The sequence below is a fragment of the Ambystoma mexicanum genome, chromosome 4q (assembly GCF_040938575.1).
Source record: "Ambystoma mexicanum isolate Mex_15411 chromosome 4q, UKY_AmexF1_1, whole genome shotgun sequence".
NCBI classification, from domain to species: Eukaryota; Metazoa; Chordata; class Amphibia; order Caudata; family Ambystomatidae; genus Ambystoma; species Ambystoma mexicanum.
Window position 1 is genome coordinate 295,911,700 of NC_090928.1, and position 14,571 is coordinate 295,926,270.

At 44.6% G+C, this 14,571-nt stretch overlaps 1 protein-coding gene across 1 annotated transcript in view; it reads right to left on the reverse strand.

Annotated features, from left to right (window-relative positions):
• FRK (fyn related Src family tyrosine kinase) overlaps positions 1–14,571 on the reverse strand; it is a 292,029-nt gene that overhangs the window by 21,971 nt on the left and 255,487 nt on the right. Inside the window, exon 3 of the mRNA XM_069607862.1 lies at positions 6,417–6,580. Coding sequence (XP_069463963.1) covers positions 6,417–6,580 — 164 coding nt within the window. The remainder of the gene's footprint in view (positions 1–6,416; positions 6,581–14,571) is intronic.

Consider the following 14,571-nt stretch of genomic DNA (forward strand, 5'->3'; position numbering starts at 1 on the left):
TACCTGGCCCCTCAGGCCGACCTGATCTCCACCTACTCTCCTCACTTCCAGTGTTACGCAGACAACACACAGCTCTCTTTCCAGCTGCCTTCCCCTACCTCCTCCTCCTCCTCTTCCTGCCTTATACCTGACTGCCTGACTTCTATTCAGGCATGGTTCTGTGCCTCAATGTCAGCAAGACAGAGATCCTTCTCATTGGGATATCTGCTCCTAGTTTCCCCCTCACTCTCTGGCCAGATTCCTTGGGTCCCCTTCCCTCACCCACCTGTGAGACAAGAAACCTTGGGACCATCTTTTACTCCTCTCTATCCTTCTCACCACCTATCACAGACCTTGCCAAGAAGTCACATTTTCAGCTTCACCTCCTCAGGGGCATTCTTCATTTCCTCACCTTCCCCCAGAAGCTCAATGTCTCCAGAGCCCCGGTTCTCTCTAGGCTTGACTACTGCAACAGCCTCTTTTTCAACCTTCCTCTTTCCTCCCTTTGCCCCCTCAAACTCATCCAGGATATGACTGTGAGACTTCTCCTTGGCCTTAAGCCCAGGGACTGCATCTCTTAGGCTGTATATTCTCTCCACTGGCTGCCGCTGACTGCAAGATCAAATTTAAAACCCTTTGCATCATCCACAAGGCTGTCTGGGGCCTTGGGCCTCTCTACATCCAGCTTTCCTTCCCGAAATACCACCCAGACAGAATCCTTCCATTTTCTGGCTCCAACTCTCTGCAGGTCAAACATTTCTCCAAGCAGAGAGTGGGAGGTTGATCTCTCTCCTCGGCTGGCGCCAGCTCTGGAACAGCCTCCCCTCCTCCCCTCAGACTTGAGCCGGATCTTCTTAAGTTCTGGAAACTTCTCAACACCTTCCTTTCCACCACTTCCTTCCCTTTCTCTCTCCACCAGCCGCTGTGACGGTGGCCTGGTCCCTTCAGAGTCATACAGGGACCAGACCACCCCCTACCAATCCGTCCCAACATCCCATGCCAGCACTTTCACATTCGGCTCCCTTTCCCGGACTATCCCATCCCAGTCCTCCTGTCCGCTGCACTGCCCCCGCCTCTTTCCCCTGGCACTAGCCACCTTGTCCTCAATAGCACTTGACCACCCCTACCCATGGGGTTCCCCCACTCTTGCACTTCTCCCTGTACCCTCCTGCCCCCTCGCACTTATCACCTTGTCATGCACTTGCACAGTAAGATTGTCAAAAGGCCAATATAACCATTCCTTTGTTCTTCTTGTTGTTTTCCTTATGATATCCCATACACCCTGACCCCCATTGTTGTCTTGTGGCTCCTAGAAACACATGTTTATATGCGCCATACAAATGTCCAGAAAAATAAAAAATAAAATGAAATAGTCAAGCAAGATGAATAGATCATCCCAAATTACCAGCCTATATTACACTCTGATTAGATTTGAATAGGCTTTTTTCTGAGATACTAAATACAGCGCACAAAAGACATGTGATACTCTGGTGTGGGCTCTTCTTTTTGGGGGCATGCGTGATCCAAGTAACGTCTTATCACAATGTGTGGGGACATACCCCTGTTTAAATTGTGTCAATTGCAGCACAATTATCAAATACGATGTTGTGAGTAGTCCGGAAACTGAGAGGAAGATTGCATTAAAATATTATGCGATATGAATGACAACTCACGGGGTGTCGATATTGAAGTTCCCATTTAATAAGCTTTATACAGGAAGGACAACTTGATTATTAAAGGATTAGATCACTGAATATTACTATGGGTCAGAAACAGGAGCGTGAAATCATCTGTGGAACGCAAAGAAAAAGTGTGACTCAACTTGCACCTTTCAAAACAGTATTGTGATTGCGCAATCAATATAAACATCAACCGTTTTTAAAACACAAAGAAGCATTTTAGGCTCAATGTACCCAGATCCCTTTTGGTATCCGTTTTGAGTTGATTAGGATTTCATTAATTTCTGTTTTCCTCTTTAACTTCTGTGGTTTAACAGGAAGTGCTTGTGGGGGGTCAGATGTTTATGAACAAATACTTCCAGTTTTGAAGAGATCACGGTAGAACCCACCATGCTTGACGCAACGCTGACTGATACAAGCACTGTAATATCTATTGTGGGAGGGGTAATGATGTGGCTGATCAATTAAAGTGGATACTTTTCTATATTAAAGATAGACATTATACAAGGTGGAACTTATCGTTACATTATGTTCTATTGAAGGTAACACCTGACGAAAGGCTCATGACTCGCAACATGTTTTTATGTATGGCATGGTGGCAGTGATGATACTTTTTCAAACCTGGTGAAAACATGAACTAAAAAAAAATCGATTTTTTAAAAATATATTAATGATAAATTGCTGGAAATGTAAAGTAGATAGATGATGGGCATTCCCCGGGGTTGCGCCTAAACCTTTTTTACACTTAAGTGCATGGCACCTCTTAGGGTGTTGTCCTATGCAAGGGAAAGGATATGACTGAGTGGAACCAGGGCGGATAATGTCATGGCAGGCTACGCACTGGCCCTATAACAGGACAATTAAAATAGGTGGGTTTGGGCGAGAGAGAGAGAGAGACAAGAGAAGTTGGGCAAGATACATTGATCCCCAGACTGTGTTGAGAAAAGAAAGAACCTCCACCTGAGGAATACTATTAAGACAGCAGACGCCTCAGAGGAAAAGCGGCAGTGAAGAAAACCAGTGCTAACTCACAATGCTGAAGGTAGAAGAATAACTCACTCCACATTTTATTTGAATACATCTTATCTGAAATGTTCCCTGAATAAAGGTCCCCAACAAGATGTTAAGAGTTCATCCACTCGTTTTCTGTGTCACGGTATATTTGCAATCATTACCATATGTTTAGCAGGGAGATCTACTGTTCAATTGGGTGATATACTCAGGTAGATGGAGGTTGTGGTTTCTCCAAATGGTACATCGCCACACCCCTAACATGTACTGCAGACTTGGAGCCAGCAGCAGCACTGCACAGTAACAGTGGGCAGACATGGCTGCCTATTCCTCTGGTACTACTTCAAGATACACTTTCCTTCCACCGCAATGGTACGGACACTGTGCAGAGGTGTAAGAAGAGGCATAGATGTATAATCCAGGTCATTTGCTCTCTTTGACATTTCTGCGGTCCTGCATTAGTGTTTAGTTGCCAAAGTCAAGGGTCCCATCCACATAGCTGGACACACTCTGGATGGCATTTTCTGTAATGAAAACATAATCACTTTCTGATCCCCGGTGCATGTCGCCTGGGAGGATCACTTAACAATGTTCACAATATTCACAGAGACACCGCACCTCGCAGGACCTTCAAAAGAACCATGACCAGGCCGTGGAAAGAAATACACATCAACTCCCTACTGGAAAGACTAGAAGCAATCAAATCCCCTGTACCCGGAGATGGATGAACAACCACATTACATGAAAAACTCCACCATACTCACAACTGGATTATTTCCATGTTGGACTGCATTTCCCCTAAAAATCCATTAAAAGACTCTCAAAAAATTAACCAAGCCAAACGCGTCACCCCCAGATTTTCTAATATTTAAAACATCTCTTTTTTGTCCAAAATTCTCCCAAAAAAGTTGCAAACCGATGCCTCCTCTTAGCTTAGGAGGCAGACTTCTGAAGATGCTGTCTTTAAAGAGAAGGATCTTCAACTTGAACTATGCACCAAATTGGTCAAATGTGCTCTTTAGAAACCACCATCTGTTTCCATTAATCATAAATACGCTGGTGGCAGACCCTTCGACTCAAATTTCACAAAAGCTGCTAATATTTGAACAAGGGTACTCAAACGCTGCCACTTAACATGCAGCATTTTAGAAATCGGCCAGTCAACATACTTTCAGTTAAACACACCAGAACCAAAATAATCGAGGACTGTTCATTAGCACCCTTGGTGGGGGCGTTGGCCACCCAGGAGGCTCCCAGAAACCTATCATTACCCTGTGGCCTGGTGCCACGCAGCCCTGCTTGTCAGTGAAGTCCCTTTTCATGTTGATGACATCAGAGTCATCAACAACCGAAAACAGGCTTATCTAACAACCAGCACTACGCAGAGCCGAGCCACGGGCTAAAGGTTACTTTTTTTTAAAGGCACCGTTATCAAGCGAGTAGGGAAACTACACTGGTGCTAATGGCGAAATGCCTCTCGGTGGTGGGCAGACTCTCCCGATAACGACACTGCCACACTCGTGAAGGGACCCTTGCTTCGATCGGCCTCTTAACTTGGGTGGCGGGCCATTACCGACAGGGTCGGCCCGCCACCTCAGGGCATATCGCCTCGTTATAGTGCAGATGGATAGCTTACTCATTAAGCGCCCTACTTTGTCATGGAACCAGCGTGTCCGTCACAAGTATGAATCCCAGAGGGCCGACATACCCCTTCATCCTTCGTACGTCAATAAAATGAGTACCATTAAATTGGATCCTAATATCAGCTGTTATCAAAGCACTAAATAAGCATGTAACAGCCAGTAACTGTAAGATGATAGGGGAAATATGGTGCTCTTATGGCATCTATAAGATTTCTCCTGTGGTCCAAGGCAATTCTTTGAAGATGTTTAGTGATTTAAAGGATGAATATCAGCTTCCACCTATCAAATATAGATAATTCAGGAAACTTATTACAGAAAAATGTCGGATCAGACAGGAGCCACCAAAATGTTTACGGTTACAAGTGCACAGGGTGTTCCCATGGATATTAAAATGAAGAGAGAGAGAGAGAGAGAGAGAGAGAGAGAGAGAGAGAGAGAGAGAGAGAGAGAGAACAACTGACATACATTTTAGTGTGGATTATTTGCATATTTGTTAAGCCATTCAAGATACAACCGTTTTGTTGTTTGAGGTGTCCAGCCTTATTATTTATTTTTATGTTATTGTTCAAAGCGTGGACTTAGCTTGAGAGCAGCAGAGCACTCTACAGGGTGTGGGCAGACAGCATTTGGGTTGGCATCGAATTGAGCAGTTAGAACCCAACATATTTAATACGAAACTGGACTGAAAAAGGCAGTGAAGATGCCCCTCAAGAAAATGTCAAAAGTCCTTGATCGTTAAAATTAGGTCTTTATAATTGGAAAGAGTTGTCCTTGGGAGGCTTTTGAGGGAATTCATGTTTCACACAGAGGTGTCCTCGCTATACACATGAGCAGTGAAGTCCAGAAATCAACAGGCACGCTGGACCCACACCCCAATAGAGGCCTATCATCCCAGGACTCGTATGCTCCCCGTGAGAACGTGCGAGTGTTACTTGCATATCACATCCCGATGAGTGGCATCTTTTGGCATCCTTGCTATTGTTATTACGCCATAACTCATTTTATCACTTGGCCGGTCTCTGGGCTTCTTTAGCCGGCCTCTGCCTCCACCGGTTCTCGCCACCACGATCCACGCGCGTTGGCAGCAGGTACGGGACCCTTCAAGAATGTCGGTAATAATGGCATGAAACTCTAGATCGCAGTTTCTAAATACCAGAAATGTGGCGCATAGCCCTGATGATGGAAATGAATCCGAAATGCATTGGATCACTGTGGCACGCCATTGATCTTGTAATGGACACTGCTTTCTGATTAAAATTTGAAACTGTTTTACTCAAAACATTTACAAGTTGAATTCTACTATGGTTCTGTGATAAAGTGAAGAATAAGAAAAAACGATTACTGAAAACTGATATAGCTCTCTTGCAAGAGCACACCGTGAGTGCACCATGAATTAGGAAGACAAATGTTTGCAATTTCGTATACCTAGGTGCCTAGGCATTAATGGTACGCTATCAGGGTCGGATTGGCCCCTCGGCCTTTCGGCTCGTGGCCGGCCGAAATCATCCCTGGGGGGTGGGGCCGGTTTCTGGCCATGCCTGGGCCGGTTTGGAAAAAAGAAATGTGAAAAATAATGTTTTAAATTTTTTCCAATTATTATTTATTTTTTTCAAAAAGCCTTTCATCCTGCTTAGGGTGATAAATGAGTACCAACACAGGTTGGGTGATATTGTATGCATATTTGTTCTATAAAAAAGAGCTTAAGCGTAAGTGCTTTACAATAACATATCATTTGGCCTTGGACGTCTGCTTGGATTCACAGTAATTTAGTGTACTTAGGAACAATGCTATTTGATGCCACTTCCTGTTTTGTCAAGGGGTGAAGGGTCGTGTTTCATCGCTTTCGGGATGTCATTTTGGGGTGGTGGTCAAATGACATCACTTCCGGTGATGTCATCAGAGGTCAAGGGTCGTGAGGCGAGGGGTGGGCCACTTTTTTGAGGCCAGGGGTGGCCACCTTTTTTTGGGGTGACCGGGCCTATTTCTTTTCCCAGTCCGACCCTGTACGCTATGATACGATATCTAGTGAACTCTTACTGGAATACTGTCGAATTGAACTAAGTAAGTGGTGCCCACCCTCTTCTCTCCACAGGAGTGCACTCACCTTGGCACATGGTTTCCCCAGCTTCACACAAAGACCATCACCGTCCTTGCAGTAATGTTGAACAAGGAGCCGCAGGTCCGCAAACACCTTTTTCCGGGTTATGAAAAACTGTCCGTCGTCCGTCTGCCTCAGCCTGTAGTGCTTCACCAAAGTTCCATCAAACACTGGAAGAGTTGACAAAGAGGTGTTCAAGACAAGTTCTCTATTCATTTGGGATTGCTCCATTAACAAATAAATCATAATAACAACCATCTCACACATGAAAGCCCAAAGTGTAAAATTAAGGTTGCGCACTGTACAGGGTTGTAGCCCGCCTTAAAAGAGCTCTTGAAGTAAATTTGCATAAACTAAACAGGAACGTGGTGCTATTGCAGTTCATTGTTTAAAAAAGTGCATGTCAATTGAAACCTAATATTATAATCCGTAAAATACTGATTTAAAAATACCTTATGCAAATCAGAATAATGTGTCAAAGCAATAAACAATGGCCCAAGTTCTCCACCACTCCAGCATGGTAAACAAAGATGTGTTACACACAAACAACGTGTGGTTACTGCAATGAGGAGTGGACGCGCACAATTAAAGTCAGTGGCGGAGTACAGTATCGCCTCAGCCTCATGCTTTGCATGTGTATGCGTTGATGTCGGGATAGGACTACATGAATACATTTGAACTCTGAGACACTGGCGTAACAGGGGTCCCCGCTAGCACATGTACTGGGAGGAGGCCCCACTTGGAGAAAAAAAATGAAAAAATATATTTTTTGAATATTTTTTATAAAGGTTTCATTTTGAATTCACTCTGCATTCATAAAGAAATTATTTCTTTAACAGAAATAATTTCTTTATGAAGGCAGAGTGACTACAAAAAGAAGCTTTTCTTCATGAAGTCCGAGGGCTCCCTCCATCCCATAACAAGGAAGACCCCAGGTTGGAGGCCTCTATGTCATGGGGTGGAGGGAGCCCTATGACTTCAAAAAGAAATAGTTTATTGTTGAGATCGCTCTGCCTTCATAAATAAATTAGTTCCGTTATGGTTCGGTCCGTAACAGAAATATTTTCTTATGCAGTCAGAGTGACTTCAAATAGAAACCATTTCTTTTCGAAGTAATAGGGCCCTCTCAACCCCCGGACATGTGCGTATGTGAGTGTATTTTGAAAAGATGTACACTTAAAGGGATGGTCTAGTAAAAAAATTTATTTCTAAAATAGATAGGCCACATTAAAAAAAAAATACTAGCATCCTCCGTTTTAAAACTTCCTATGTAAAATTTTGAGATATTTAAGCTCAAAAGCAAGCACATGGGCGCCGCCATTTTGTGAAATGGAGGCCCTCCTGTGCTGGCTTTTGCGGCACTAATGAAGGAAAAGCCAGCCAGCTGTAGTAAACAAAGTCTACCGCTGGGTGGCTTTCCCTTCATTAGTGCCGGGACTCGGAGGACGCGGACCGGAGACCAGAGCAGGAAAGCTGCAGCTGAATCTCGGTAGGTGCTATTTATTTTTTTTACAAAAAATAAGCACTAGCTGCGGTTTTTTTTCTAAGTTTTCCGGGCTGGAGGAGCCCGGAAAACTTAGAAATAAAACCGCAGCTTTAAAAACGTTGTATTTATGTTTGCGGTCCCTTTTGAAGCGACCGCAAACATAAATACAACGTTATTGTGTTGGAAAACGCTGCGGTTTTAAAACCGCAGCGTTTTCCAACACAACCGTGTTGTGTCTGCCTGAATCTGCTTTTCCATTTGGGGCTCTCGGGCTCCCCGAGAGCCCCAAATGGAAAAGCAGATTCAGGCAGACAACATAGCATTTCCCATTTGGGGCTCTCGGGCTCCCCACGGGGAGCCCGAGAGCCCCAAATGGGAAATCAGCTGCAGGTAGAAACACTACGCGGCATGTAAACATAACCGCGTGTGTTTCTGCCTGCTGTGGCTTTCACTTTGGGTCTCCGGTGCTCCGAGCCGGAGGAGCCTGAGAAACTTGGAACGAAAAACCGCAGCGTTTTCCAACACAATAACGTTGTATTTATGTTTGCGGTCGCTTCAAAAGCGACCGCAAACATAAATACAACGTTTTTAAAGCTGCAGTTTTATTTCTAAGTTTTCCGGGCTCCTCCAGCCCGGAAAACTTAGAAAAAAAACCACAGCTAGTGCTTATTTTTTGTAAAAAAAATAAATAGCACTTACCGAGATTCAGCTGCAGCTTTCCTGCTCTGGTCTCCGGTCCGCGTCCTCCGAGTCCCGGCACTAATGAAGGGAAAGCCACCCAGCGGTAGACTTTGTTTACTACATTGCTTTTGCGGCACTAATGAAGGCTCATGAAGGAATTTGTTTACTACAGCTGGCTGGCTTTTCCTTCATTAGTGCTGCAAAAGCAAAAGCCAGCAGAGGAGGGCCTCCATTTCACAAAATGGCGGCCCCCCTGTGCTTGCTTTTTCGAATTTTGAGCTTGAATAGCTCAAAATTTTACATAGGAAGTTTTAAAACGGAGGATGCTAGTATTTTTTTTTAATGTGGCCTATCTATTTTTGAAATAAAATGTTTTACTAGACCATCCCTTTAAATGTGTAGGCGGCTGCCTGTGTGAGTGTATGGTGAAAGGGTGCCCACAAATGTATGGGTGGCTGGGTGTGTGTGTGTGCGTGTACAGTGAAAGTGTACGCACTTAAATGTATAGGTGGCTGCCTGTGTGAGTATATGGTGAAAGGGTGTACACTTAAATGTATGGGTGGGTGCCTGGGTGTGTGTGCCTCTATGGTGAAAGGGTGCACACTTAAATGTACAGGGCGGCTTTGGTGTGCCTGTATGGTGAAAGAGTGCACACTTAAATGTATGAATGGATGCATGCGTGTGCCTGTATGCTGAAAGATTGCACAATGAAATGTATGGATGGCTGGGTGTGCGTGTGTGTATATGGTGAATGGTGTGTGTGCTTGTGTTCAGGGGCGCAAGAAAACCTACATTTCGGGGGGCTAATCCTTCAAATGTTGGGAGAGGTGCTAACTTCACGGGTGGTTGGGGAGGGGCAAACCTATTTGAGTGGGGGCATATAACTTTTTTACGCATTTTAATGAGACTAGTCTAGTGCAGCCCCAATGTTACAAGCAGTTAACTCGCTCCTTTAAGGTTGAAAGCACCCACTTATGGACTGCTGTCAGAATGAGTGGTCTCCTGTTACCCCTCTACCCTTCCAATCACTCCCCTGGCATGCAAGTATTAAACCCACATCACGATTTCAATTGCATAAAACATTTGGCATTTGAAAGCAGGTACAAACAGTGAAATGCTTCACGTTAGTAATTGCTGGGCCCTTGTTAACACTGAAACCCAGGTGCCGTTTAACATCTGTGTCCTGTTCTATCCGGCAACTGCTCTGCAGGTCAGCCAGGTTGAGTCAACATAGCCCGAAATGTCAGGGGGGAGAGTGATGAAGCCCAGTCAACTCAATGGTGTTACGCCACTACTTGTGTTTAATGCCTTGATTTCTTATTGGTAATCGTCATTACACCTAACACCTACCCCTCTTCTTCCTTGTCCCTGTACTTGTGTATGAGGCAATATGCCTCATACACAAGTGCTGGAATGAGGTAGAGGTACATGGAAGTAATGCCTGATTTAGCTACCTGTAATCTTCATTACTCATAGTCCCACTCTTCCTCATTCCAGTACTTACCTATGAGGCAAGGAGCCTCATACGTAAGCTCTAGGACAAGGAAGAGGGACGTGAAGGTAATTCTGGGCAAAGGAGCTGATTTTGGAGTTTGGGGTAGGGGTGGGAGGGAGAGGGGACATGTGGGGGTGGGATTGTGCAATACATCATAATGGTTGTCCATGTCCAGGCTAAGCGGGCATGGATATGTGGTATTAGTGGCTAGAGAGGCATTTTGGTGCAGCAAGGCTAGTCATTCCTCAGTTTGGTATGACTTTTTTAACTGCGCATTTCTGATAAAGCAGTCCTGCTAAGTGTAATTACCTGGCTAGACTGGCATGCTGCCAGTCTAGCTGTTTCTTACTGCGGCGTTGTATATTTTTCTGGGCATCTGTGATAAAATGATATGATATTATATAAGTGAGTTATAACACACCTGTACACAAGTGTTTCTAGGCGTGACAAGACAAGGGAGAGAAGATAGAGGGAGGACAAGACAAACAATCTTAAAAGACCTTCTGTCATTCAGATTGTGCAAGTGTTATAATGAGAAATACAAGAGAAAACGTAGGAGGGAATTGCAAGGAAGAGGGGAGGGGAAAACAGGGCAGTAATGCTCTGAGTAAGTGCAGCCAGGGCAGCGCGGCTGTGGGTAGTGCAAGGAGAAAAAGGGACTTTAGGGTTACAGTTACAGCCCCTAATTGCGTGGTAGGCCCGGAGGCAGTGCAAGGGTGACTGATCAAAAAAGAGCCTGGACTCAGTGAGTGAGGAAAGTTTTGAGCTGCTTCTGGAACTTCAGGTGGTGTGCTCAAGTTTGAGAGGGGCTTGGAGGCCATTCCAGATGGAGGCACCTGCAGAGGAGAGAGATCTACCCCCCACTCTCTGCCTGGAGAAGCGTCTAAGCCTTAGAGAGTAGGAGGTAGCTGAGGAAAGGGCTCGAGATGGTAGAGATCAGGTGGGCCAAAGGGGCCAAGTAGAAGTTGAAAAACCCGGGTGAGAGGATAGAGCCCTATGGAACACCACAGGTAGAGAGAGAGGTGGCAGAGAGAAAGGGGCCAGGTTGGACCTGGGAGGGGCAGTCCAAGAGGAAGGAGGTCAGCCACTCCAGGGCCTGATCCGTGATGCCCAGGTTCTCACATAGTCGATTGATCAGGATGGTGTGGTTGGCTGTGTCGAAAGAAGAGAAAAGATCAAGGAGGATTAGGGCAGAAGGAATGCTGGAATCAAGGTTAGGGACCAAATCTTCATGGGTAATCAGAAGAGCGGTTTCTGTGCCTCTGGCAGCTCTGAAGCCAGACTGATGGTCATGGAGACAACAGAATCAGTGTGGAGAGTAAGCTGGGAGATGGCCAGCTTTTCCAAGAGTTTGCCCAGAAAGGGGTAATGGAGATTGGGTGATAGTTTTCCGGGCAGGTAGGATCGGCAGATGGCTTTGAGGAGTGGGTGCACAAGGGAGTGCTTAACAGGAGAGGAGAACGTTCCAGTGGCAAAAGAGTGATTACAGAAACCGGCCAAGTCTGGAGGAAGGGTGTCAATATGGTCCTTGATGTTTCTGGAGGAGCAGGGGAGCACCTGTTTGGATGACACTTTCATAAATCGGACTTGCCTTGAAACCTTGTCAGGTGTTGTCAGAGAGAAAGAGGAGAAAGGAGGAGCGGAAGAGTTGGCCAAAGGCGGGCCAAGAGCGGAAGAGGGAGAGGAGATAGAGGACAGGATGTCCTGAGTTTTAGCGGAGAAGTGAGAGACCAGAGCCATACAGAGGGCCTGGGAAGGAACAGGAGAGGTAGAGACCGCAACAGGATTGACCAGTTCCTTGCAGATTTGAAAGAGTTTGGCAGTGTTGTCAGAGACCGCAGAGACCCGGGCTTGAATATGTGCTCTCTTATTGATGAGTGTTATTGCTCTGACTGGCATTTTGGTACAACCAGTCTATGTATGTCTAAATGAGGCCTGGCATGCTCTACTGTAATATTAGTACGCGTCTACACTAGTCTACATTGTACAGCCGTGGGACATGTTTTCAATGTGGCAAGGCATTTTTAATAGTAAAGCATTAATGTTCCTGTGCACTGTTGGTGACGTGCATGTATTAGATTGGTGTTACCCTACAAAACAATTGCAAACACTCTGGCTTTTTAGCCAATTTCTCACAGAAAGTGTGCGGTATATTGCATTAAAACACATATTTATATCTTTCTCCTAGTACAGTGTGTGGCATACCCCTTCAGCAGCACGTTTGTGCGTATTGTGCAACCGTGATAATCTAGGCCGACCCAGAGTGTGGCTCGACCTGTCATTTGTTGCCGAGGTGGGGGGGCATCAGCATGGCTCATAGGGGCCCCAACATTTTGTGTCATGCCACTGCTCTGAGACCATTGACTATGAGCGTGAAATAACGGGTCTGTGTTGCTTGTCGCCTGTTCTCCTCCCGCCCTTACTATGTAAAAGGTGTATGTGGAGAAAATACATGGCATAGTTAAGAAGGCGTTTCATTCCGGATCTAATACTACAGTGAGCCAGCAGAATATGTGGAAAAGAATAGTGTCAGCCTGTGCAGAAAATGGGGCCACCTAGAGGATCATGGTGACCATTGCATGGACTGTGCGGGATGCAATGCCTTATGCTGTGGAGAAAATAATGCCATATACAGACAGGAAAACATGACCGGATATTTATACTTCCTGTGCTGAAAATAATGCTGCATACATTAATAAAATAATACTCTACAGTCTCCTGAAATTAAATTGGATTTACTTAGCAGAACATAATGTCACATTACTACAAAGAAAATAAGGCTCTATACAAGTCCATGAAAGTAATTATATTAACTGTGCAGAAAATGTGCAAATATATTTACCATAACAAATAGTGCCCTATGTTGGGTTTAGAAAAACATGAATTTATGGTGCTGAAAATACTGCCATATACCATGAGAATAACTCCATATACTGGGCAACGAGAATTGTATTTACTATGTGGATAATAATACAGCATGACCTACGTTTTGCACAGACAGGGAGGGGAGAATATTGTCACACATGATGCAGAGAATAATGTCATGTGATTTCAAATGTGTCTTTGTTTTTGCATTTATTTGAGGATAGTGTAAATACATGCATTAAAACAAAAACCATTTGCATACGACAAAGAACAAAAGAAAACGAGAGCTACTGGCATCTGTGCTGTAGCATATTCTTCCTGCAAGAAACCCGGCAGCGAAAAAAACAAAACGTGCTATCAGCCCCATTACTGGGTGCTTTACAGAAGTAGTGATGGAGTTATAAGGGAACAGAAATCTAGGGGATGGGGTGGGGAGCGGTGTTGTCCTCAACAGGTTATATCACCACATACCTAGCATGGGAGGGTTAGAGAGTTGTGGGGATCAATCTATGCCCCCAAATAAAATAAACTGAATGCCCACGGGAAGCATGGCCTGCCAGCTTTCATCAAAGAAAATAAGAAAAATCTTCACACAGAAAATGGGCCTATTAGGGCAGACTGTGGGGGTTCTGCATGTAACACAGGAACGCGCTATGTGAAAAGGCGTACCTGTCACTACAAAATTAAAATCAGCCTTTTTAATTCACAGTGGCAGAAGAAATCCAAAAGTCCCTTTCACACGAAAAGCAGGATTTTCAAACACTGACACCAAAATAACTTTGCATCGGCGTTTGCAGTTTAAAGTAAGACAAGAGAAAGATGTTCCCCTGCCAACATAAATATGTCAGGAAAAAGCTGGGGGGCCCGATTCATGTCATTTTTTGCATGGTTCAAAGTGACTTTGCACTGCTGACACAAACCCTGATTCATGGAACTGTGCAAAGTGTATTTTTGCAGTGCAATATCAGTACAAAGACACTGCATAGTCATTTTTTCATTACAAAATGAAAAACAAACTGCTAAATCACCATATGTTTATTTTATGAAATAATCATTGCCATATGCATTTGCACAAATTCGTAAAATTAAACTGCGAGCCTTTTAAGCGTGCAGGAAGATCGAAATTGCACAGCACTGTATATGTAAATGAATTTGGTCATTGACCAGTGCTAATTATTTCTTGAAGTGAACTCTATAGAAAGAAAAGCATTGTGTTTTTCCCAACCCATTGGGGTGATTCATTTGTATAACAAAAAGTTAATTGTGAGCCATAAAGAAGGTGGCGTGTGTAGTTTAGTGTGATTTCTATTACTTCTAATTCGTAAATACAAATATATTTCGTGTAGACCGGTCCGATTCTTGGCTCATTGGTAGCTCGGGGGAGGGATTCAGGTGGCATGACATCAGGCTGAAATAGTGATGAACTAAACAACATTAACTGTTTATTGTGTGACACTTACCTTGGGGTGGGAAGGAACACCCTGTGTTGAGGATGGCCTCTCAAAAAACAGTTACAGAGTGGTGTACCAAACCCGAGTCAGGGTGATTGGCAGGACTTGAGTAGGCACCCAGAACCATCCAGGGAGGAAGGAGGAGGATGCAGCGGGGGTGAGGAGGCACCCAGAACCAGATGG